Below are 24554 nucleotides of genomic sequence, written 5' to 3'. Positions count from 1 at the left end.
ACGATCTCTACAGGTTCTCCTCTCCTATGGAAACGGCGTTAAGCGGGGTGGTTAATGAGGGCAGTGACACCAACTGAGAATTAAAAGCGTTACTCTGCGTTGCAGGCAGCTTGTTAGCGGGGTTATGCGTGTGCTAGTAGCTACTAAGGGGCCTTCGTTCTGAGTTAGTGGGTGAACCACCTCCACCCACCCGCCTCCCCCAGCCAATTAGTTTAGGGTGATAACGAAGGGGCAGGGTACTGTACCTGGTGATGGGCAGGTCGAGGCCCCGCTGCAAACTGAGGAAAGGCGGGAGAAACAAACACAAAAGGAAAGGCACAAAGAGTCAGAAACACCACAACGAAACCAAAATGTCACACTCTATGCAAAATAAACCCACAAGAAAAAAAAAAATAAAATAAAAAACCAACAACAACCACAAAAGAGTCAAAAGCTTTGCTGCAGGACAGTGACAGACAGGTACTGAGATAAAACGAGTGAACATCGCTACAGGGGCAAGTGTGCTGCTCGAGAGCCGGGGGATAAACAGCCAAAGCTGCTAGTTATTTTAAAGGCACTCTAGTGTATGAATGCAGGCGGCGTTCTTTATCCTGATGGGGGGGGGGGGGGGGGGGGAGAAAACCAAAAAACAACTTAAAACAAGCAGCAGTGGAGATTTTAAACTGTTTAAGGTGGAGGTAAATGGTTAAAGCAGCTGGACTCAGAGCCGTTCCAAAGATTTGGTGGGAGCAGAGGATGGAGACTCATGGCTGAAGAGCAGTTAAGAGGCAGGCAGGCACAGCTAGCGTCCTGCCGGCGAGGGGGCCGCGGGGAATTCCCTGCAAGGCAAAGAGCAGCAATTCTTTGCACGTACACACAGTGCGGTTTCGTTTTCAGCTTCCCCCCCCTCCCCATAACGATCACAATATAACCCTCCTGAATGAGTCGGATTTGTCACCCCCGTCTGCAAGCGAAGGAGGCAGGTTAACCCGCGATGTCCCTGGGCTGGAGGACAGCAGGGCCTGGGTCCCAGCCCTGGACCTAACCCTAAATCACTTCCCACCCGCTTGGGTTACACACGGAGGAAAGTAATCAGAATTTAACATGCTCGGTAAACATTAAAAGCATTTTCCAATAAGGAACTGATTGTTAAAATAGAAATAAAAATGAATGTAAGAAATGGAAAATAGAAATAAAGATGACAAGGTATCCTCTTCCAGAAGCCGAGTTAGGTCTTAAACCCTTAATTCTCAGTGTAATCAGCAGAGCTCCACGATGAGCGCAGATAAATCTATTGATAACAGCTCCAATAATTAAACGGAGCAAATGAAACTAGATCCCATGGTGGCTTTTTACCCACCGCATGCCTCCACCTGTTGCTAGTTGTGATGGCTTAGTAACGTACGGCACGTGCCGAAGCACACGGTACCGTCCACCTCTGCTAACTCGTGCTACAGGGACTCAGTACGTTTTACCTTCTGCCTGAGAAGAGCGATCAAAACTGGCTACTAATTATTGATTTTCTTAACAAGAGTTTTTTTCAGTAAGAAAAAGCGGACCGGGGTTCACTTGCAGCCCTACCTCCCAGCTATTTTAATGCCATCAAACGTGAGAAGCAAAGTATAAATATTCACTGGTCCAGCTGATTTTCTCCTTTATAAACATGTTAATTGCCTATATTTACGACTTCCAAGAACTAGTCTGCTAATACCAGTGTTTATATATTCCTTCTACCTTCACCTCATCGTGACACTTGGATGAAAAGTCATAAAAACCTTCAGAAACGAGAAAATACGCACACGCGGACTATTTCTAGTACAAGAGTTTATAAAGAATGACCTACACTGATTCACCAAATAGAGTTTTCCCACCTGGAAAATTTTCCCTAAGCCTTACATTAAAGAAAAAAAAGCAAAGCATGATCATCTTGTAAGACTAAAGAGCTAAAATTTGTATTTTAATAGCAACCACAGGACGGAAGCGCTCAAGGACTCCCAGCGTCCTCCCAGGGCTCAGGGTGCGAAGAGGACAGTGGCTCTGCCGAAGGGTCCTACAGCGATGAGAAATGGGCACCTGGACGAGTCTCGGGAGGTGAATGCACTTCAAGTCCTCATTTTCCTACAGGAAGAACTCCTCAAAAAACAGTTCAAATGCCTTGTGCTTGAGAAAAGGGAATAAAGCTTACCCTGGAAGGGCTGACACGAGCCTTTCCGGCAGGGCTACACACTCCATGTCATACACCAGTGAAAAAAAAATTAATCAAAAAGAGAATGATGGGGTGCAAAAACCTTGCGTTGCGTGATTTCAGGGCCGAAGTACCTCTCTTATCACTGTTCCACAGAAAAGATTTGTTCTCACTGTGTTTAAAACAAGAGCTGGAAGCTTGTATCTTAAAAAGTTAAAGTATGTTCCATGGTGAAAAGTAATATGCGTCACAAGAAAAAAAGGAATAAAAAAAAAAGAAATAAAATAAAACCTCAAAGTTAGTGAAAAATACCCTAATCTATTTTGCACTGGTCACCATTGGCTATTGTGGTTTTTTTTCTTTAATTTTTAATTTTTTTAAATAATTCAGGTTGATAGGATTTATTCCTATTAGTAGCTGTAAGCAACAGAACAAACTGTAGTCACTGCTGGCTCCGATTAAAATAGACACTTTGGGGTTTTTTTCCCTCTGTCCGACGAAGGTAGTAGAAAGAAAGGAAAACTCCTTTATGAAACCTGGGTCCAACATTTCTGCCACCCACACTCTTTATGGTCCTGCTGACTGCTCTGTGGACAGCGGGGCATGCTCTCTATCTGCTGATGTCGAGCTGGCACACCTCGAGCCTCTGCAAACAACCACTTCTGGATCGCTCCAACACCCTCTCCGATCACGTTTTTTTTTGGCAGACCTCCTAGAATTGGACAGTTTGTGTTAAAATCACCTGGTGCTCGGGGCTGGCATCGGCAAGAGCTAATGGATAATTTTCAGTAGTGCTGAACGACTCTGATTTCGTTTTCCTTCCCCCAGCTGGAGCTGCACTTTGAAATTCTCGCTATCGGAGTGATGCTATGATGCTAACGGGGAGAAAACATGAAGCCAGTTGGATTGCAAAGGCAGTTGTCCTGGAAGGGACAGAAAAGCCTGAGCCGTGCAATTGCCAATGGCCCTTGGATGCAGAAACAGGATGGAGGAAGCTCCGGCTGCTCGAGGAAGTGGGGTTAGGATCAACCCCGTTAATGCAACAGCCTACCTACCCACACCAGCCCTAGCAGCTGCGTGACGGACGGGACTGTGCTACAGAAGCCTAGGGATGGCAAAGACATCCCGCCACCTTCCTCGTCCTCTCTTCACCCTCCCCTCACCACCAAAAAAGACCGTTCAAAAATAAATCTAAAAATAATAACTTAAAAAAAAAAAAAAAAAGTGAATCGAGCCCAGAACAAAATGCAAGAGTAGTTCAGGACCGGGCTAGTCTTGCATTTGTTTTGGGGTGGGGAGGTGGAATGAGATGTTATGGGTGCAGCTTTTAGTAATGGGGGTGGAAATGGTCACTAGCAGAGCGGATGGCAAAAACTGCATACAGGAGAGTTTAAAAAAAAAAAAAATAGAAAAATGGCTGACAACTGCAGACAAATTCTTCCTCGATACCTCCTCAATAACGGGGCCAAAACCCTACAATTTGACACATTTTTCCGGCCAAATTTCCTGAAGACTTTATCTGTTGAGCGGCAAACCCAAAGTCACCCTGGTCTCTGTCCTACACCAGGTCAGACCCTCCCAACTGCAACTCAACTTTGGACCTTGCGTCACCACTTAACCTGGCAGAAACTGCCACGGTAGCTCATGCTTTTAGCAAAGAAGCAAAAATCAGTGCGTTTCTGTAGATCAGCCAACAAAAAAGATGTGGTAAAAAAAAAAAAAAAAAAAAAACAAAAAACAAAGAAAGAAAGGAAGAAATAAAAACAGTGCCATCGGCACAATTGCCTGCAAGAAGGAGTACAGTTTGTTATATTGCTTACAATGCAGTATTTTATCCAGCCTCTTCCAGCCAGGGACCTGTAAACCGGACTCTGTTCCAAAACCTTCCTCCTCTTCCAGTTGTCTGTGCAATGTATTGGCACTGTTCTGCTGGGCTGTCAAAAAAACTGGTTTAGAGATGCAGCTCTTCAGTCAGGTTTTTGCTCCAGTTCTAACCATATAAACTTATTTGCGCTTTTCAACAATTAAAGATAAAGAAGATGATTATACTTACTGAGAAAAGAGGTTTTTTTACCATCAGTATCCCGCGTTACTGATCAGAACGGGGGACTAAGGAGGTGGGGGGGATCCGGTTAGAAATTTGCAGCTGTCCACATCACAAAAACTTCATCAAAACTGGCGTTAATTGGCTTGTTCATCACCACAGAGGTTAACGGGCCTCAGAACTAACCCTCCTGCGAATCCCCTGGAGGTGAAACCTCCAGAAGTGGGGCAAGCGCATCGGTGCGGCTGCACGTGGGGGGAAAGCTTGCCCTGTACGTATATATGTATATACCTGTTATGTGGACAAACAGAAGACTTCTGTCTTGGAGGCTTTCAGTTGCCACGCTTCAGCAGCGTTCATCTTATTCTAAAAAGAGAAGAGTGCTGGGAACGGTGCAGTGGTTTTATCGGTAACCTGAAAGCGTTAAGACGCAGATGTGGATTTGCAAGAGGCGCGGGGATCGCTGCTCCCTTGGCTAACTGAGGCTTGAGACATCGTGATGGTAAGCTACCGTGCCTCCAGAAGCTGGGCTAAGCATCTGATGCCCTAGGAGGGTCTCCTAGCACCGTGTGGAGCTGCACTACGAGCAGAGGTTCCCCCAAAAGAGGGGAAAAAAGAGGCAGAGGTTCCCCCAAAAGAGGCTTGGGGAACCAAAGTCCTACAATAGCAGAGCAGTATTACAATACACACACAAAAACAAAACAAAACAAAAAAAGATTACGGAGGACATCAAACCTGAAGTTGGATGAAAAAGGGGCTTACCACAAAAAGATCTGGGTACGCAGATGCTCTACGTTAATGGGCGAGCACCTACAGGGTGCTAGGCAGTAAATGGTTAGAACTGATCCAGTGGCACTGATTCAGAAGTAATGCCCAGAGGCCACTGGAGACTGAGTGCTGCTGCAGAGAATCGCTTTCATTTACTGATCTTTGGTCTATCACTTTATGAAATACTTCCTCAAAGAAAAAAAAAAAATGAAGAAAAGAGAAAGATTCTGGTAATGAATCCAAACTCTAAAATGAAGTGAACCTGAAAGCAACTATGCTAAAAATAAATCGTGTTATTTCAACGTAGATGAGAATCCCTCCATCGCTTCTTTTCTGATAAGCCACTTTAAAAGGAAAATTATCCTACCAGGACAGTGTCTGAAAAATTCAATCAAGATTTGCCATTTGGAACATGCTTCCAGTTCAGTAAAACACGCTTTCCAGAGAACCGGCCAAGTGCTATAGACACACACATACAGGCAGAAAAACACACAAACGAGGAAGAAAGAACGTAAGATAACGCAAACATGGGCTCCCTTACCGGTGAGCGGGTCTGAGGCTGGGTGTTCATTGTTTGAGCGGCTTGAGGGTACACCAGCGTGGTTGGAGCTGCATTCTGTCCTGAGGGGTAAGGAGCCTGCCAGGGAAAAAGAAAAGTAAATAAAAAATGAGCGTATCAAATGATTCATCCCAAAAGATAGGAACTGGACACATTGTCAGACGGACAGATAAAGACAACACATTTGATTGCGATGGAGAAAGCCTTCTTCGTCAAGGAGCCAACCAATTTATCAACGCTACCCTAAGCTCCCCAAGTGCCGCAGCAGAAAACATAGCGAAGAGGCAACATCAACGTAACACCGTGTCACTGAAACCCCGTGTTGTCCGAACCCCCGGCCACGTACTTTCCAAAAGCCCCCTCTGAACCCATTTCCAAGGAAAGCTGGAACCGTAGGCATTGCCGATAAATCCTCCAAAATAAGACAAACGACATGGAACAAGCTCGAATGCATTTAATACAAGCCACTTCTGCTTTAAAGCGTTTGCAACACAATGAAACGGCCCAAAATCGTTACAGATGTAAGGCAGACCATGGGTTGTGTAAATTTTTTCATAGTTCCACTGATTTCAATGGGCTATAACAAATTATACCACCAGATGCTCTCCCCCACGTTATTTGCCCAAAGTAACAATAAACTGGAGCTGTAGAGTTATGCCGATTACACATTTTAACAAGACAGTTAGAAATAACTTTTCAGAGCATTTTTTCCCTTTTTTTTTTGAACAAAAAGCTGTAACTTACCTTTTTTTTTTTTTTTTTAATAGTTCGTTATTGTAATGGCATAAAACCCAGCCACTAGCCTGCGACAGCCTTCACTTTCAAGAGGAATTAGCCCAAACTCGACGTGCGGCCCTGCAGCTCCTGCCCGGCTCCAGCACAAGCCACTTCTCCAGCTCCTCAGCTCTTCGCCCTTCCCTGTCTCTCCCTTGGGTGCCAGCTCTGGATATCGGCATTACCGCCGGTAACCACCGGCCCTGCTAACCTCCTGGCTACGTACCATTAGATCTACTCGATGAATAAATGAGCTCATCAGGTCTTGGGTCTCCTCTGGGAGAAGGCCTCTGGGCTCATTTTACAGATTATGGGAGAGGATACGCTTCAAAACATTGCAATACCTCTCCGTACATATACATACGATACATTCACACCGCAAGGCTTGCTGAAGAATCCCTTCTCATCTTTGAATTTCATGGCCCTTGCATTAAAATTCAAGAGCAGGTCTAAGGAATAAAGGGAACCGTTTCAGCCCGTAATGCGGTATTGAGAGAATACCTTTCACTGCACCAGCCCTCAGGCACATTTCAGGGTATCTTTGATTTGAACTGTGCTATATTTTATTTGAATAATTAAGTTTTTAAACAATAAAACTAAGTTATAGTTGGTAGGCCAAACCTGTTCGTATTGAAGAAAGAAAAAAGAAACTTATAAAACTTTAGCTGTCAAGAGAGGTGATCCAGCATAAAGCCTGAAGCTCTGTTTTTGGCAAATAGCTCAAGGAGTCATGTAGAAACAACACAAAACGTGCTGCTTCTAGAAAGAAACTCAGTCCTGAAGCCTGCAAAACTTCCAAGTCTGAATTAGCAAACTACACCAAGTATAATCAGGCATGTTGTGGCTTTCAAGGGAGAGACAACCAGTCTTTACAAGATGAAGGATGTACGCTTTTAAGGAAAATAAAGCAATTTAAGAAGAGCTTTCCTTACAAAATAAAGTGGGTATGCCATTGGGTAAGGCACGTATTTACTTCTCGCCTCCCAGGCTGAGTCCTACAGCAGAGCCACAGACCTCACCCGCAGCTCAGCCTCTTCATCCCTTTCAATATCAGCAAACGCAGGATGGTTTTGGAGCAAGAACATGTCTTATTTTGGAAGAGCACCGAGTAGATCTGATCGCTGAAAGACCGCTACGAGCGAGTGCCCCAGCACACGCTGACCACTGTCCCGTGCCTCGCAGAGTGTCTGGCAGACAGCCGGGGTCTCCGTGTTATTCTTTTTATTCTTCTTTTTCAGCCCTAGACATAAAATCCTCGCTTAATCTCCTGCTGATCAAAACGTAATACAAGGTAAATGAAATTATCATTCAGAAACAATCCGACCAAGGAATTTTCCCATCTCAAAAAAAACCAAAACAAAGCAAAACCCAAAACGTGGCAGAGGGGATGAGGGGACTGGGCACAGCCCAGAAATAGTCCCATCCCAAACACCTACTGCTGCAATACCTCCTACTCCTCCTTTGGGACCACGCTCAAACTGATCGTTAAAGAGCAAAACTTCAACACAAACACACAGGCACTTAAGGACAGCGTTCCTACTACACAAGCTACCTAGGCAGGATGTTCTGTTCTTTTCTACCTGCTTCTCACATTGCTTTTTGGGTCAAAGAGATGATAAAAACGTATGTCTCCAAGTATATCAGTAGATCTTTGCTGTGATTTAGGACGCCAGCACACGCTTGGTAGAATATTTAGCCAAAGAATGCTGTTCTGTAGTAGTTTATATCAACACGGCAGCAAAGACCCTGGTTCAAGAGCAATTAAATGCGTTAATCGGCTCCTGCCACGGAAGCAGCAACCTCTGGCAGGTTTGCCGCTGCCCCTCCTCTCCAGGAGCTCATTTGGTCTAATCCTCTCCAGCCAGCGCTTCCCTCCCTTCTTACCACTGGCAAAACCTCGAATTCATGTTAACAACTAATTTGCAAGAAGCCTTTTAATTTTTTGAGATGTCAGATGCAGCATCAAATATTTTCCCCTTTTATTTGACAAGTGTGATTCTGCTTGAGCTGTTCGTGTCAATGCTGTATAATAAACAGTATGTACCATATCTCGCAGCAGCAATGACACCGTAGCGATGAGCAACCACAGCACGGCGTAGAGTAATCGAGCACTAACGAGACGTGGGGAAACTCTGGTATCTTTTTGTCCACGACCTAGAGAAGTTGTCCTGCGTTTGTAGCATCTTGCTGCTGACTTTCTGCATCTGGGACCTCTGCCCAACATGAGATTAAGGCTTCTCCTCTTGGAGGATCAGCGGCTTTCTGTGTCAGTCCACGCACCTCGCAAAGGGTCCTAATGCTACTCTTCGCATCCAGACAGCAGCGAGCACGAAGGGCAGGTGACCATGTCGGGAAATACTACGTACGCTCACATCTAAGTGGACCAGTTGACCACCAGCTCCTTGTGCCTCCAGCTCTGCATCTCAAGAGAAGAGACCTTAGCCCAGACGGTTTCAGTCGCTGCTCCCATAGCATCTCAGCAAGAAGGGAGGAAAATATCCGCTATTCTCCCCCTTCTTCAGGCTCATGAAACGTGTTTTCTTCTGGCTTAACTTGCACGCAACAGAACCAAGCTTAAGTCAGATATAACGTCCACGCTACCCCCAAAGTCCTTACCCCCCTCCAAAACAGCCCGACTTTTCTTTCAATCACCCAAGCAAAAGGAAATTTGAAAGAAAGGAAGCACAGCTATCACGAAGCCTAAAAAACGACGAGTTTTAGCAGAAAGACTGTAAAGCTGGCATTTTAAAATACAGTGCCAAAGACAGCCACCTCATTGGTAACAGATGTCATTTCTGACACTAGCAGGGCTGAGAGGCAAATGCAAGACGACGCAATCTAGCGTTACATTTGCTTTAGCATTTAAACCCTATCAGAATAAGCACAGCATTATAAGAAAAAAGCATAGGAAGGCTTAAATAGCAGCCACGGAAGGGTTTCTGCTATTAAGCGGTCATCAAAACAAGGTAATTTTGGACAGCCAGTGCTGTTTCTGACCCAGACGACCGCGCCGGGTGCTAGGTTCACAACTGCAGCCTTGAGGAACGAGTGCAATATAAATCCCACTGAAGATAACAGACATCGCCTAAATAAACACGTTTCACAACTATTACACAACAACAAACGCTTCTGCTCGGCATGCTTCAAACCAGATGGAGGTGTGCCTTAACCGGCATTTGTGTTAAAACCATAATGGAGGGGAAAAAAAAGGGAGGGGGAAAAAAGTGCTGTATAAATTTCTGCAGGGACTAAGTTCACGTATAAGTACACGGTAGCCTAAATAAACTATCAAAACATCTGACAGAATAAATCACAGCACTCCAGTGCTTTTCAGACAAGTCAGCTGATTCAAAGTATTGCATCTATTCATCTGTCAAAAGGACTTTTTTCTGTGCCAAGCATCTAAATAGGTACACAAAGTAATATAATCATATGCAGTCACGCTGGAAATACGTGGCTTTTACGCACCGTGGCTGAAACGCTGAGGATGAGGTGAGCAAATGAAGAGGTCAGTGAGAAAATGCCCCCAAAATCCTCTAAATAAACTACCAGGGAGAGGAAGGCAGGGAAGCACATATCGCTCCGTATAAAAATTTTGGTTCCGAAGCATCTAAACGTCGGCATCGAAATCTGTGAAGTTCAAGTAATTGCAGCATCCCGAGCTGGAACAGATCGGGTGGCTGCTGAGCTGCTCCGCTTTCGAGGCAGAGCAATTTGCTTCCCTTAAAGCTTTCATCTTAGTGATTTTTATATTTCAGATGTGGCTATTCACAGGGGGGAGGCGATAATAGTTGTGTGTTTATGTATTCCCGCAACTTGCTGGGGAAAACCCTTTCTATCCGTTTTCTGTGCAGCAGCTTCCACCTTGGGCTGCTGACTGCGCTAAGCAAAAAAAAAAAAAAAAAAAAAATAATCACTACCAACAAAACAAATGAAAAAAGTTATTCTTAGATCAGTTCCCGAGCTGGTTAATAAACACTGAGCCTGCTGCGTAACATGACTCCCTCGGTACTGACTGTACTGGGAATAAACAGGCAAAGTACAGGCATCGGGCTCAGAAAAAGCTGAGTCACGCCGCGCTCTGCCTCCCGCAGCCGGTGGAAATTTTTTTTTGGAACAAAACTCTTAAATCCCCAGGCAGAAAGGTGTCGCTTGCTGAGCTTTCTGCCTTCGGCAGCGCGGGGGGAGTTTGGTGCGGGAAGGGGTTAAGCCCTGTCGCCGTTTCTTGAATCCTCTCTTGACTCAGGGAAGGAGTTTGGCTGGGTCTATATTTACTGAAGTTACATACGAGGAGGAGAAATGGTCTTGTAGTTCCAACACATGACCGTGACTCAGGAGCTTGCTGCTCTATTACCATCGCTATCGCTGTGACCTTGGATGAGGAAACCTTCAGACTTCCAGTTACTTCCCAGTAACACCAACGCAGCGACCGCGCTCCTGTCCGGGGTGAGCTGAAACTCCGCCGAACGCCAGCAAAAAGCTTTAATCTCTTTGGGAGGAACACGACAGCGTAAGCAAAACATTTTATAACTATACGAAGCAGGCTGGGGCCACAGGCAGCCCTCGGTTATCCCAGAGCATCCCCAAAGGCCATTTTTCGTGTGTGGCCGCAACAGAAAGCAATGCAATTCTTCCGTGTGAATAAAAAATACGATACCTTGCCGTAGCGGTTTACATCTCGTTTGAGCACTCAGGTCGCTACACCCACAAATGGAGAGTACCCAGCTAAAAGCTTACTGAAAGTGCCACGGCGTGGACTTTCAAAAAGATTTTTACCCGTTTTACGTTGAGACGTAAAATATCAAAACCGTGCATTGGATGGAAATAGGATAAAACTGTAGCAAGGTCCATCTCTGCCCCCAAACAACCCCCCCACATTTCTCTGGATGTAAACCTATTTCTGCCTGACAGCGGTCTTTTACCAAGACATTCACTGACCTGGTTAAATGCTAAATGTTGATTAAAGCCACACCAGGTGGGCCTTAGGGTAACACTCAGTGCGCTTCATACTGAGAGGTCCTGTCCCCAGATTTATAAATTATTATTTATACAAGCTCCCGGACACAAAATGCAGCTGCCCCGCAGCAACGTACGGGAGAGAGCACTACAAGAGTCATCGGCAAGATCACCGCGCGGGTGTTTCCTTTTTATTTCCATTGCACAGACTCGAGTTTTCCTTCCAGCTGCTGAACTATTTTCCTCAAGGAAAACCACAGCAGGGAAGGCGGGACAGGCTGTGTCGATGCACCGGCCCTTGCGGCCGCTCTTAGAGCCTCTTAGCAAGCTTTCCCCTGGCTCACCGGCCTGGACAGCAGGAGCGTGGCCTCGGATGCAGGTGAAGAAATCCCCCGCAGTGGCATAAACCGTCACTTGGTTCACGAGGGTGACGGATGGTGCCAGCAAGGACGCGGCTTTTAATTCTGAATCATCGTTTATTTGTTGAGCTGGGTTTGCTCTGCCCTCCCACAGCCTGCAATCGAATCGCTGTACTACCTAAACAACTACAACTGTGCGGTACCCAATACGCGGAAATCTCTCAGCATTCAGCTCTTAAAAAGAAAGAGGATTATAATTTAAAACCTGTATCTTCATTTCTACCTAATGAACTGATCCGCAGGCAAGCGCCCACCAGAACAGCATTTCTTCAGACTGCCCCCTCCTCCAAGCCAGCACATTTATTTTTAATCCAGCTTTGGTTTCTGAACGGCCTCACTTTTACGAAAGGTGCGTATCGGCACGAACTCACGCTGTCGGTAGAAGCGGGCGTCCCGTCTTCCCCCAAACCCGTGCGGTTTGCTCCCGTTCCTGCGCTCTTTCAGCAGCGGCGCTGGCTTCAAGTGAAAGTGTTTAAAACTTCCAAATTACAGCAAGATTGGGTTTTTTTTTTTAATCTGATATGAAAAGCAGTATTATTGCACGGCAGAGATAACAGCTACAGCCAGAGCACCCGAGAACAGCCCAGAATCTCCTACCTCCACAGCCTACAAGAGACACTGCAAACAAAAGGCTCATTTTTTCCATTTGGCTGCTGATTTACGAACACCGGCAGCATCGAGTGAAAGGGATGAAGAGGTTCCTGCTCTTCCTCTCTCCCTTGTTGTCCTCCCAGGGGCTGCAGCACCTGCAGCAGAGGTGACTGAACCAGGGAAAAAGCAGCTTTTGACCTAAAATTAGTATGTTGGCAATGGACAAAATAAAATACTTCTTAATTAAGTTCCTGAGCTCTCAACGGTGGCATCTCTGGAGATGCCCGGGGTCCAGCCACCTCACTGTGGAGTTAGCAACCTGTGGGAAGAGTTCAGACAGCAAAGAATTAGATCTTTTAATCCACCTGTGCTCACAAATCAACACCATGAGAAGCCAAAAGAGCCACACGAGACCTCCGTCCCTCTCCAGTCCCGGTTTCGCTCAGGGTTATGTTATCGAGCTAGAAACACCCACCCTTGGTGACAAATGCACAACACCAACATCACACCTCCATCATTCCAGTAGCCCTCCCGACGGCTGCACGTACAAGCCATAAAGTCCTGCGGGGAAAGAGAAAGAAGTGCCAAAACAGCTCACAGAAATCCTGCAGGAGCGAACCGCGCTTGCCACATCAAAAAGCCTTCCCCTGGACCCGTACCAGTGTCACTACAATACCTGGAAACCTGCGCCGCAGCCATCTCAGGTCGGTTCCTGCATCTGAACACAAACACGGCATTACTCAGCTCCAGGATTTTGTTTGAAGAGAGTTGATTTTTATTACTATTTTGGTAACTAGATGATTCAAATCTGCCTTTTCTTTTTTTTTTTTTTTCCCCGGCGTGCCCTGCAGTCAGCAGAACAGGGTCACAGCAGACTTCGAAGCTGCTGTCTGCGATGACTTGTATCATGTGAATAATTTGAATATGGTAGGAAAAAATCCGTAGTATCTGTAACGTCTATCTGTAATAACACAGAACCAGCTCATCTGCAAATATTACAAACGATGATGGAGAAGCCTGAATTATTAAATTTATTCATTTCAGGCTTTTCTACACAGTACCCTCTCGAATAATGCATAAAAACATATTCTCACACTACTCCTGCGAACTATCGCAGCTTTACAGCTTTAAAAATGGCACAACAATGATTAAATGAATAAATAAGGCCAATTCCCTTCTAAAGGCTCGTAGTTTGGCTCTCGCTATTTACAATTCAACTGCAAATCATCAAACGCACTACCAGATTATTCTGTTTAAACATAAGTCCTCATTCACAGCTACATGTTCAAATACGCAGGCTTTTTGGTATACATCGCATCAAGAACTTCAATTTTTTTTTTAAGCAGCTCATTTGCAAATTATCCGGCATCACTGAAATCAGCTTGTCCTCATCATAGCAGCTCTGTAAAATAAAAATACACGGCAGTTCTACTCTGCTGACTCTATAAGCCAGTGCTGCTACCCTGTAAGATGCATCAGTAACTTGAAAACACTGTTTTTCTGCCTGTATTGGTATATATTACTTGGGATATTCAAAGCCCCATTAAAATCAATGATGCAAGTCCCAGAGCTCTTCTGTGACACTGAACGGGTTACGCAGATTAAAGGTTTCCCCTTTAAAACAGAATTTAACACAATTACAGCGCAAATACCCTGCTCCTCACGAAGGGGCTGGGCCGCCGGTACGAAGCCTTTGCACATCGGATTTACTAGGAAGCTTCAAGGTCTGGATTTGGATGGAAGCAAAGAGTAAACAGGATCTGTGACCGTTTGGTGTGTTTATTTAGATACGTAGGGGTTTGGTTTTTTTTCAAAAGCCGTTTCCTGAAAACACCAGCTACTCCGTTAGCTCCAGGTGCCTGGTCCTGTGAAGGCGGTGCGGATTTTAGGGATTCACCACATCGCAGGCGAGAAGACGGAGCAGAGAAAAAGCCTGCGCTACCTGCAGCGGCCGGCATCCTCGCTTCTCCTCTCAAGCACATCGGTTCCCACTCCCCCCTTTTTCCATAAGCCCAGCCTTTACGAGAAATCCCCGTGTTGGTAAATATTAAACTCAGCCTTTAAAAGGATAAAAACGTCCTGACCCAGGACGAATTACTTCTCTCACAAATGTGGCTCGACCACTGTTCTCTCTATTCCTCTGCAGCAGTTCGTCTGGGGGTATATCATCTGTGTCATCGCTTGCCCTGCTAAATTTTTAACAACCTTTTTTATGGCTTCGTATGATTTAGCATCACGGATTTGAGCGGGCAAAGGCAGCAAGCTGCACAGGGAAAGAGAGGCCCAAGTAACAACCACAGAACTACAGGCGTTTTTCTGCCTTGAACCTAAATAATCAGATTCCCACCGAGGGAAGGCGGCGAAGGAAACGTGGTTTCCTCTGCCCCGGACAAAGACGGTTTGTGCAAAGGGCAACGCAGACACAAGATACGCACTCCTTTCCTTCCTGCGTAAGACACTGCCGTTACTATTCCTGTAGGGATGTTATGAAGGACGAGGGTGAAAAGGAAAAGCAAGACAGAAAGCATCCCTGTTTCACGCGCCGTCTCCCTGAAGTTCAGGCTTACCCCGTGTTTTTAACATAATAATCGCAATTTTTAACATAATAATCACAATTTTTAACATAATAATCGCTATACCGCTGAATGCAACTGTCCATTAACAACGATGCTTCGCGCAAAGGTAAATATAACACAGTTTTGGGGAGGAAAGAACAATCTTTCTGCTTTAAAAAAGAGAAGGCGCTCAAGCTGATAAGCCCATGCCAAATTTCAGACCACACTGATGTGGTCAGCTGAGTGAAATATTTAAACAAGCGTAATTTTGAGACATTGGGGTGGACACATGTCCTGCTAGTGGCTGTCCTCCTCCCAAAGACATTTATTTATTCAATCCATCAACGCAGAATCTGCCTAGGTTCAACGCTGTTGTTAACGAAGGCATGAGGGCAAGGATAATGCTACAGCAGATTATCATTTCATAACATCTGTAAATACCAGTATGGATTTACTTGGCTTCTTACAGGGGCTGAAACGTCCCTGCCTCGACTGCAGCTCATAGCTCGCAGCCTGGGGTGGTCTGGGAACGACCACTGCATAATTAAGTGAACCGGTATTTTCTATAATAAAGGTACTCAAAAATATAGAGCATGTGTGCGCCTGCGTGTGACGGGGGGAGAAATTCCAACATCTCCGCTGTCGGCAGCAGGCCTGTGAATCTCGGCAGAGACACCCTGGAGTCTACAACGTGCCTTTCACTTGTCCTATAAAAAATTCATGCCAATTTAACCAGAACACAAACTTTGCGGAGGAATGCTTGTGCTCAGGAACACAACCTGCAGTCAGCCGAGACCCCTGCTCCACGCTATCGCCAGAACACCAGCAGCAACTTTGAGCCTACTACTTTCCTCCAAGACCCAACAAAACCTCCCAAAATTTGTCGTCTTCTGTCTGTCTCTAAGGATGTTTCCACCCTTGGAGATACTCAAGAGCCAAGTGGACACGGCCCAGACTAACCTGCTCTAGCTGACCCTGCTTTGAGCAGGCACTTGGACTAGATGATCTCCAGGTCTCTTCCAACCTTAACCTTTTGATGAGCCCATGGCAGCAAGCAGATAAAACATCCAAGTTTTACTGCATTACACTGAAGCCCAGAAATGCCACTGCATATAATTTTATGCAAATTCAAACAATTTAAAGCAACTAAATAAATTACTGGGTTTTAACGGCACCATGAGGAAGGGTCTATGGAGAACACGGGCACAGCGCTTCCAGGCTACGAGGAGCCAAAAGTGGAATGATCACTCCATAACCATCAAATCCTTTCGTGCTCTTTGTCGTGAGCTGAAAGCAGCGCATCGAGACTCCAGCTCGCAGGAGAACCACGCTGTTTATCGATTTCAAACCTTCGCCCCTCTTGGGTAGGTCCTCCCCGCTGAAGTTATCGACGACTCCGGTGGTTATCCTTCAGCTCCCCAGCCTGACGCAAAGGCTAACGGGGGACTCCAGCCATTCAAGGGCTCCTTCTCCCCAGTTTTATCTAGCTGCAGGGATATTTTATGCCCTCAACGTTTACAAAATGCAGACTGTGTAAAGGTCTGACTTGTGGGCTTTGGTGTTTATTGGGACATATTGCCTTCTGCAACACATTGTGTTTGTTTAAAAACTACGTATTTTCTGGAGTGTGCAAAAAAACATCCATTAAATTGCATGGAACAGAAGGTATTGTTACAGAAGGAATACCAGAATAGAAATTATTAAACATAAGAAAATGGCAAGTTGCCTTACATTATTTTGTCTTCTTATATGATGAACAAAAATGTGGTTCAACAAGTGGTAAAGTCTGAAAAGCATCAAAATAAAGCACAGTCCACGTGGCTGTGAGAACAGAAAACACGCATGGAAAACTCCTGAAGAAAGGGATCTGTAGAATTTTAAAACAACTACAGAGGAGTTTGATTTTCTAGTAAAAATGCTATTTCAATCCAAAAAAAGTTACTGGCAATTTAAAACTGCTTTTGATTCACAACAGTATCGCAAGCCAGAAGAAAACTCTTCCGCTGGATCATGCCTCCAGGATGCGTGTGGCCAAGACACCAACCGCGAGAGCCTTCTTGTTCAAAATAACTCAGTTTACACCGGGGTGGACGGGCCAGGGAAGACTCCGAGCCAGGCCAGGGTTACTCCTGAAAGAAAAAGCTCAAGCAGCAGTAGAAAAAAACATATTCTCTTCCCGCACTGGGCACACCGGACCGCATGGAGAAGTATTAAACACACCTCTCAAAGCACTAAGCCACTGCAAAAGGTACCAGCAGCAGTGAGGGGCTGGGTCTGCAGGCAGGCCTAATCCTAACTAGACTCAGCTTTGGTGTTGCAATCTTTCCTTTGCCCATGTGCATGATAAAATTGTAACCATTTTCCTTTCTTTCCTTTCCTCATCAGGAAAAAAAAATAAATTTAAGGCTGTTTCTAGTCCTTCCTAAGCGCACAGATATTAAACCCAATTCATTCATTCTGCCTACATCGCGCCTTTTGAAAGTTAACCGTTTCCAAGGTTAAATGATTATTCAAGTTAATAGCGTTAATCGGCATTTGAAGCTGCATTACGCCTTCCCCACCACCCCAGGTCTCCCTCTCTGCAGCTCCCACACCCAGCAGCTCTCCCCAAATTAGAGGGCACCCACGAAGCTGAGCATCCCTACGCCAAAGCACCCCGACGCCCAAAAGGCACCGACAGCAGGTGCCGAGACGCAGATGTGCTTTATGTTTCCAGCACAGATTTGCCCAGATTTAAACTAATGAGGTAAAAAGCACAGCAACGAATCAAAAATAATGAACTACGTTATATGAGCAAATATTCCCGGCATTATTAACCCAAGGAAAAACCTACTAATCCTATTACAAAACAGGGAGTTCAGCTGCACTTCCAGCAGGTCTTTAACACAAAGGCCAAAAGAAGATTACACTTCTCCTGGATTTATCAGCTATTAAATAACTCGTATTTTCAAATCTCCACCTGCAGTCATATATTCCTGCAAGCTCAGAATTAGTGAGCTGCATTAAAAAAAAAAATATATGTTGCGAAGAAGCCTGACCCGGCTGCACAGAAGCACGCGCAAGAAAAGGAGCGAGAAGTACAAGAGGTCAAATTCTTGACTGCTCAGAAAAAAATACATTAATGCGTATTGTCTGGAAGGCAGGTTTCTTGCCCACAAAGCACCATCTACAAGTTAGAGGATTCTGCGTGTTTTTAATCGGCGTGAAATCCGCTATAACGGCACCTGACGTAAAACAAGGGGGTTCCTGCACGGCAAAGCTCTCTGGGTGAAGAGTTCCCTGCGACGCTTACAGAACCGACTCGGACCAAGGCGTCCACAAAAGACGCTCTCCTGAGACAGAAAATGATGGACAGGGTGTTTGCACAAACGAGGCGATGAAATGAGGGAGCCCCTCGCGCTCCAGGGGCTGTGGAAGTTTGTTATGGGACTTCCCCCCCAGCAAAGCGTACAGGCAGTCGGATAACGGGGAATTAGCGGAATTCGGGGGAAGACGAGTGTAACGCGTCGTTTGCAGACAACAAACCACAGAAGGCAGCGGCCTTCAAGACGGGGAAGCGCCCAGCTTCTGTAACACTCGCCACGTCCCAGGGCACCTGGCTCACCACAGGGCACGGATGGGCCAGGCTACGATTAAATTACATTCCTCCCTCCCTTCCAATCCGTTAATAAACGTCACTTTATTAAAAGCAGCTAAAATCTACATTGGGCTACGAACGCTGGGAGGGAAATACTGAATAAACATCATGGTTATAACAGGATTCCAGCTCCCCTAGAAAGGATCCAAGATAATAAAAGAGGGGCTTGGGGATTGCCTATAAACATGCCGCAGATGGCACACAGACACGCTTCCTGGCAGATCCCCAGACCTTAAGGTACTAAGGAATGTCTCGCTGCTATTACAAACGCTAATTTAGCGACGGTGACATTTTTGAGGACCAGAATGAGACCACAAAACTCTTTTCACTTAAGGCAAGAAGCAGATTGTAACAAGTTTCAGCTAGTACAATCTGTTTTGGATTTAAATCAGCCACCTAAAAGTCAAGGTCTCTGTACACCAGGATCCTGAGAATTCAGCTCTCTTGCACTTCTGTTTTCTGTGGGTGTATCTCGACACTGTCAGAAATGGATAAGGGATTATTAAACACAGCTGTTAATAACTACAACGGCTTCAGAGTAAGGTCTCAAAGATGCCACAGGGTCCTCTGCTAACTGGGTGCTCCGTGGTTTTAGCCTAACAGGCAGCCATGGGCACAAAGCACTGATCTGCTCAGTGCACAGCATGTTCTTAACAAGAGCTGAAGGTTTCCCTGATTACCGAGGAAATTCCTGGCAATTTGTTCCAAGCGTGGTCAGTCGGTGCTTACAAACTGTGGTCCCGGACTATAAGAATCCCTCGGCATGCACGTCAGAGCCCGCAGTTTTAAAGCCGAGGCAGAGAAAGCCAAGAGCCTTTTCCAAACCATTTCCCTCCTGCGTTGCTTCATCTCGCATGCCAGAACCCACTGCACTTGTTCCTTGGGATCCTTCAAAGCACTCCCAGGTCACGAGGAGGGATGAAATTGTCTTCTCCTGATGCCCTAAGCTTCGCAAGCTGCCTCCCGCTCGTGGTACAACCGGAGGAGCCCTCTCCTTCTCTTTCGATCACTCACTGGACTAAGGGAAAGCCGCCTTCTGCTGCCTCCTTCCAAGCCCCAGTCTGGTTGCTTTGGAAGAGCTCCGCTTTCTCGTTATTCCCATCTGAAGGCACAACTACACCATAAATTACTGTAACGTAAAGCCGGAGCGGAGGGCAGATTTACAGCGTTTCAGCTGCTTTGCGTTAACTGCCTGTGTGAACGCTCTTTGCCTGCACTGGGCTATCTCACATCCATCATGGGATGAGAGTGCTCAGGCAGGCAGTTACCCTGCGGTAAACTCAAGCCCTACCTGATCTCAGGATAACTTGCTCTGGTAGTCATGCCCAAGGAGAAACTTCTCTACTCCTTTTTCAATGGCTTCTCCTTTCCTCTGTACGCTGAGAAAGCGAATTGTCTCAAGCCAGCCACTTCTGAAGTCTGCAAGCCAAGAGGAGGCAGAGGAGATGTGCCCCTCCTTTCCCAGTCGGTACAAGGGGCTCTTTCACGCACAGAACAACAGAAATATGAAATTTTATGTACGTGGGGCCACATCTGGCCATAACATCACTGCAGCAACATGTGCTGTGCATTCCCCAACGCCGGCGGAGTTCAGCATTCCTGAGAGCAGCAGTATGATTTCAAGGCCCTGGAATTTGGGAAGCAGAAGCGCTGTCTCTTGCTGCGGAGACGGGCGCATGGGACTGTTTCACATCGCTGCCAAGCAATTCTCGTTTTGCTGCAGAAACTAATTCCGAAGGGCAGCAAAGTGCCAGAGGCTGGTCGTTACGAAAGACTGGAGGAAGTCGAACAGCAAGCCTTTCTCTTGTTTTGGCTACGTCAAATGGAAAAGGTAGAAGACTAAGTGAAAAAGACACCAAACCACAGCACGGCATGACCATCTGTTTCTGTTTATTTAAATAAATTTAAAGGAAAGCCAGCTACAAAGGTACAATGTACATTTGCACCTGACTTTTCCTGTCTCCTGTGGAAGAAACGTCCCACACATCTCCTGGGCTGTGGTTCCCCAAGTCTCCCTTGCAGACCACCCAACACCATGCCGTCATCTTCTCACCCAGAAGTCTGCAGAGCTTTGAAGTGGTCCAGCTCCCCGTGCCCAGAGCTTTTGTAAGGGACAGCAGTTCCTTTCATCACGTTCTAGCATTTTAAGATATTACCTCATCTCCCCTCACCCAGACTCACTGGAACAGGCAGCTTTAGAGCAGCCAGGACAGCGAGGGGACCACTTGTGGAGCCACCGCACTTATTAACCCTCCGTTCTCCTTCGCAGCGCGCCTTCTGCAAGATCCCCGCATGAAGAAACCGGTAAGGGACTCCGAGCCCCAAGAGGAGGGATACGGCGATGCCTACTAGATAAAAGCAAGGGACCGACCACTCTGCTGAGCCCTGGACCGACAGCTAGCACTCAGTAATTTGTGACCACACAAGCAAGTAACACATTCTATCACTGGCAAAATTATTTTTAGACCTAAATGATATCCGAAGCCCAAAAACATACATAAATATTTTCATTCACTACTGCCTAAACAGCAGTCCCTACCTTGGAAAGACTCAGTTTTATGAGTATTCATTCAGTCATGGCTGTGGTGAAGAAATCAATGATCCCTTACTCAGATTCTAATTCAAATGAAGTGGTCTCTTCCTTACCTTTTTAATTACTCTGTGAAATCCAGAACACACACACCCCTCGCCACGCACAAACCCACACCGCTACATTAGGCACGGCTGGACAAACGCAAAGACAACCTTTGTTCGGTGTTCAATCATCCACGTAGCGTGGGTTGTTACGATACAGAGTAGTTTGTGAAGTGTTATGTTGCTGCTCAAGAAATCGGTAATAACCCATTCATCAGAATACCGCGTCAGCTCTGGTCCCTTTATCTCAAAAGGGAAACGGCGGGATTTAAGGGGTCCAAGAATCAGACAAAACCAACAATTACAGCATGGAAAAACTTTCAAGTGATGAGAGATTTAAAGGACTTTGATTGTTCGCCTAAAAGAAAACAAATAAATGAAGCAATGATGAAAGTTCACAAAACAACAAGCAGTCTGGAAATCGGAAACTTCCACTCACCTCGTTTCTTAACGCAAGCGCAAGAGGGCATTCAATGAAATCCACAGGAGAAAAATGATGGATGCAACGAAAGGGAATACTTTCATCCAACACTCTGCTCAACTGGGGAATTTCTTACCATAATATGATACTGAAACTCAACACCTGACAGGGGTCGAAGTGAGATATACATTAGAATACTCAGAATTCTAGTGGGTTTTATAAAAAAAAAAAAACAACAAAAACCAACTTAAAGTTTCCCCAAACCTCTAATAGTTCAGGGGTACAGAAAGCCTTCTCTGGGGACACGTTATCCTCTAACTGCGCATGTCAAGAGTCTTGAACCCCTTTTAAGCCTTACTGGTGGAAGTGTCCCAAGCGTAGGCACTTCCATTTTAACTCTTCACCTCCAGCTGCAAACGAGAGGGTCAATCGATGGGACACCACGAGAGTGAAAAGACCTGGTCAGAGGCAAGCAGATGCTGTGAATGAACAGAAACCACTATTTCTGCTGCTTTGTTACCGAATCCCAGCTTTGTAGGAACCAGTCCCCAGACCTCGCTCCTCTGTAGTCCCAAAAGCGCACAATGACAGATGCTTCGCCTGGCTCATAGCCTCGGATCTTGCTTTTTCTTCCTCTCCCGAAGCACGCGAGGGCCAGCCCCATACAGTCAGAGGACAAATATCTTCCTAGAGCCCTGGAGGATCCTCAGCTGACATGGAGGACGTAAGGTCAAACCGCTCTGACTCGCGGCATCGGCGTGCCACAATCTGACGCTCATTTCCAAGGCGATAAGAGCCAGCAGAAGAGGAAACGAGCGTTTTCCCGGCTGGCTGGCGTGGTGATTTGGCACAGAGCCTGCTCGCTACGTATGCACTGACTCAACAGGAAAATATTAAGGGAAGAAAAAAACCCTTGATTAGAACATTTTTTTAGAGAGGCTGCCTAGAATGTTCTCTTTCTTCCCCTCTTATCTGCCACATGATTAGCTTCCCTCTGTTGACGAGGTTTACCAGGAATGAATTTCTTGATACACAACACAAGCCAGACAACGTTTTAGGGTTTGCTCTGCAACCCTGCTACCTTCTCCCTCTGTTACGTGAGGCTCCGTCTTCAAACCAGAGACTTTATTTCCAACAACCGCGCAGCCAGAGGACAGGCAGCGGCTCCGATGCCGCTGACTAACGCCTGCAAGCTACTGACGATCCTGAACAGATACTTCAGCCTCTCATTTCCCACTCCGTTTGCACATTTTCCAACATGACCACAAGTTTCCAGTTTTCCCACTGAGTTTTATCTCGAATGCGCAATATTAAGGTGAAGCGTTCCTTACGTGACCTTAGTTGTTTTCACGCATCTCCTAGTCTAAAAGGTCAGTTGCAGTTTTGTATTTCATCCAAATCAAAGAGGCTGGCAGCAGGACGGGAAAGCTTGCCTTCTCCCAGCGCTGCGATACGCCCCAGGCTCCCACCACCGCCTGGCCGCGCTGCCATTCCCGGCCCATCCTCGGCTCGTCATCCCGCCTCCCCGCTTAACGTCTTGTTCGGAACGAAACCGCACTTCTTATACAGCCGACCTACTCACGTCTTCCTACTTTATTCCATTTTTTCGAACAAGTATAAATTAAACAAGAGCAAACGACACATAAGGCTTTCCTCTATCTCGAACCTCAATGCTTTTACATAGCCCACTTTCCCCAATCCTGTATCTTTTACCTCCCCTCTTTCCGCGCCCCATTATCTATCTCTTTTGCCCCTTCCTTTTTTAAGATAAGCTTCTCCACTCTCACGTCAACCCTGTAGAATATTCATCTAATAAAGACTACAAAAAGACCAATTTATTCCACATATCTGACTAAATGCTATTTCTCCATTCTTATTATAACTCCTATTTATCTCTTCTTCTGTACTTTTTTTTGTCATCAGTCCTTTGTCTCATTCCTTTTATTAGCATTCATTTTTGACATTCATTTTACTGTCCCACTTCTTAGGAAAATTACAGAATTGCAGGGGCCTGTACAAAACATTTGAAATGGAAAAGCCCTAACAGAGGACATCGGGCACTTTTACAGCGTTTAAAATGGAAGCCAGGCCGTGCCCCAAAGCAGCCTAACCCAACAGCAAAGCGCATTCCTCATCAATGAGTCTTTGCTATAATTTTTCAAGTTGCTTTTAGTTTCTGTTACAGAATCAACCGTGAACTGATGTCTAAAACTTGAGTGCCACCTATACGTCACTGCAAGGTTCGAGCCGCATAAAGATATTCTTCATTAATCAAGTTTTATACGTTGGTTGCAGACAAGACAGCTATGGCAACTTTTGAGCAGCAAAGCTGAGAATCAGGCAGGAGGAAAAGAGGGAGGCTGGGAACGCTCTGCTCCAATGCCAGGTCTTACCTGTGAAAGCCCAGGGGACGATGCATGTCCCGGTGGCGTTGCAGCAAGATTTGGGTGTCCCTTATTTATTTCATGTGCAGTGTAAGGGGATGGGGCAGGAGGACCCGGTTGTCTTGCTACTTGTGTTACCTGTGTGGAGATAAACTGTTAGTAAAACATAATATTAGTAAGCCAATCTGTATAGATACTGTCATCTTCTTTTTAAGAAAGCAGCTAGCAGCATCTTTATAGATATACGTAAAACAATGTATATATATTTATCTAAGTGAAACGCTGTACAAGTTAGTTAACTATATGATTCAGAAAAAGGGGGAAGGATCAAAAAATAAGAGCTCCAGCTGGAGTCACTGGTGGAAACGTGTAGGGACTGGATGAGCCTTACTGCTGGGGTCTTGCTTTGCAATATCCCTTTGACTTCAGGCCCGGGATCTTCTGATCTTTTTGTTATAAACCATATCAAACAATATTGTGATTTTGCAAAGGGATACGCATTACCAGTGACCCAAAAAACAAAGTAAGGGGAAAATTTGCATACTTCTCTCCAAAAAGGAAAAAAAAAGGACTGCACAGAGGCCTTGTTATCTGAAGGGCTTGCCACCAGCAAAGAATGAAATACCAAAGCAATTCTTGCATATAATT

General features: G+C 45.7%; 1 protein-coding gene and 1 long non-coding RNA gene across 18 annotated transcripts in view; one reads left to right on the top strand and one right to left on the bottom strand.

Annotated features, from left to right (window-relative positions):
* The window catches only part of EIF4G3 (eukaryotic translation initiation factor 4 gamma 3), a 149787-nt gene that overhangs the window by 74820 nt on the left and 50413 nt on the right, over positions 1 to 24554 (bottom strand). For 7 of the 17 annotated variants that reach the window (XM_087755685.1, XM_087755678.1, XM_087755674.1 and 4 more), the window contains exons 3-6: positions 23916 to 24059; positions 5518 to 5613; positions 3985 to 4098; positions 246 to 278 (exon numbers count right to left, since the gene is read on the bottom strand). In XM_087755685.1, the coding sequence (XP_087611811.1) occupies positions 246 to 278; positions 3985 to 4098; positions 5518 to 5613; positions 23916 to 24059 (387 nt within the window). Of the gene's footprint in view, positions 1 to 245; positions 279 to 3984; positions 4099 to 5517; positions 5614 to 23915; positions 24060 to 24554 lie in introns of those variants that run through there. The other 10 variants (XM_087755679.1, XM_087755680.1, XM_087755689.1 and 7 more) reach the window with 6 other exon arrangements.
* On the top strand, positions 10351 to 17261 carry LOC148056000 (uncharacterized). Its single transcript, XR_015704400.1, has 2 exons — positions 10351 to 10819; positions 11779 to 17261. It is a non-coding gene; the product is annotated as an uncharacterized LOC148056000 (long non-coding RNA).

This window comes from Nipponia nippon, unplaced genomic scaffold (assembly GCF_047370975.1).
Source record: "Nipponia nippon isolate SJK-2023a ecotype South Korea unplaced genomic scaffold, ASM4737097v1 scaffold_19, whole genome shotgun sequence".
In the NCBI taxonomy this organism is placed as follows: Eukaryota; Metazoa; Chordata; class Aves; order Pelecaniformes; family Threskiornithidae; genus Nipponia; species Nipponia nippon.
This window is presented reverse-complemented; position numbering and strand designations above follow the sequence as displayed.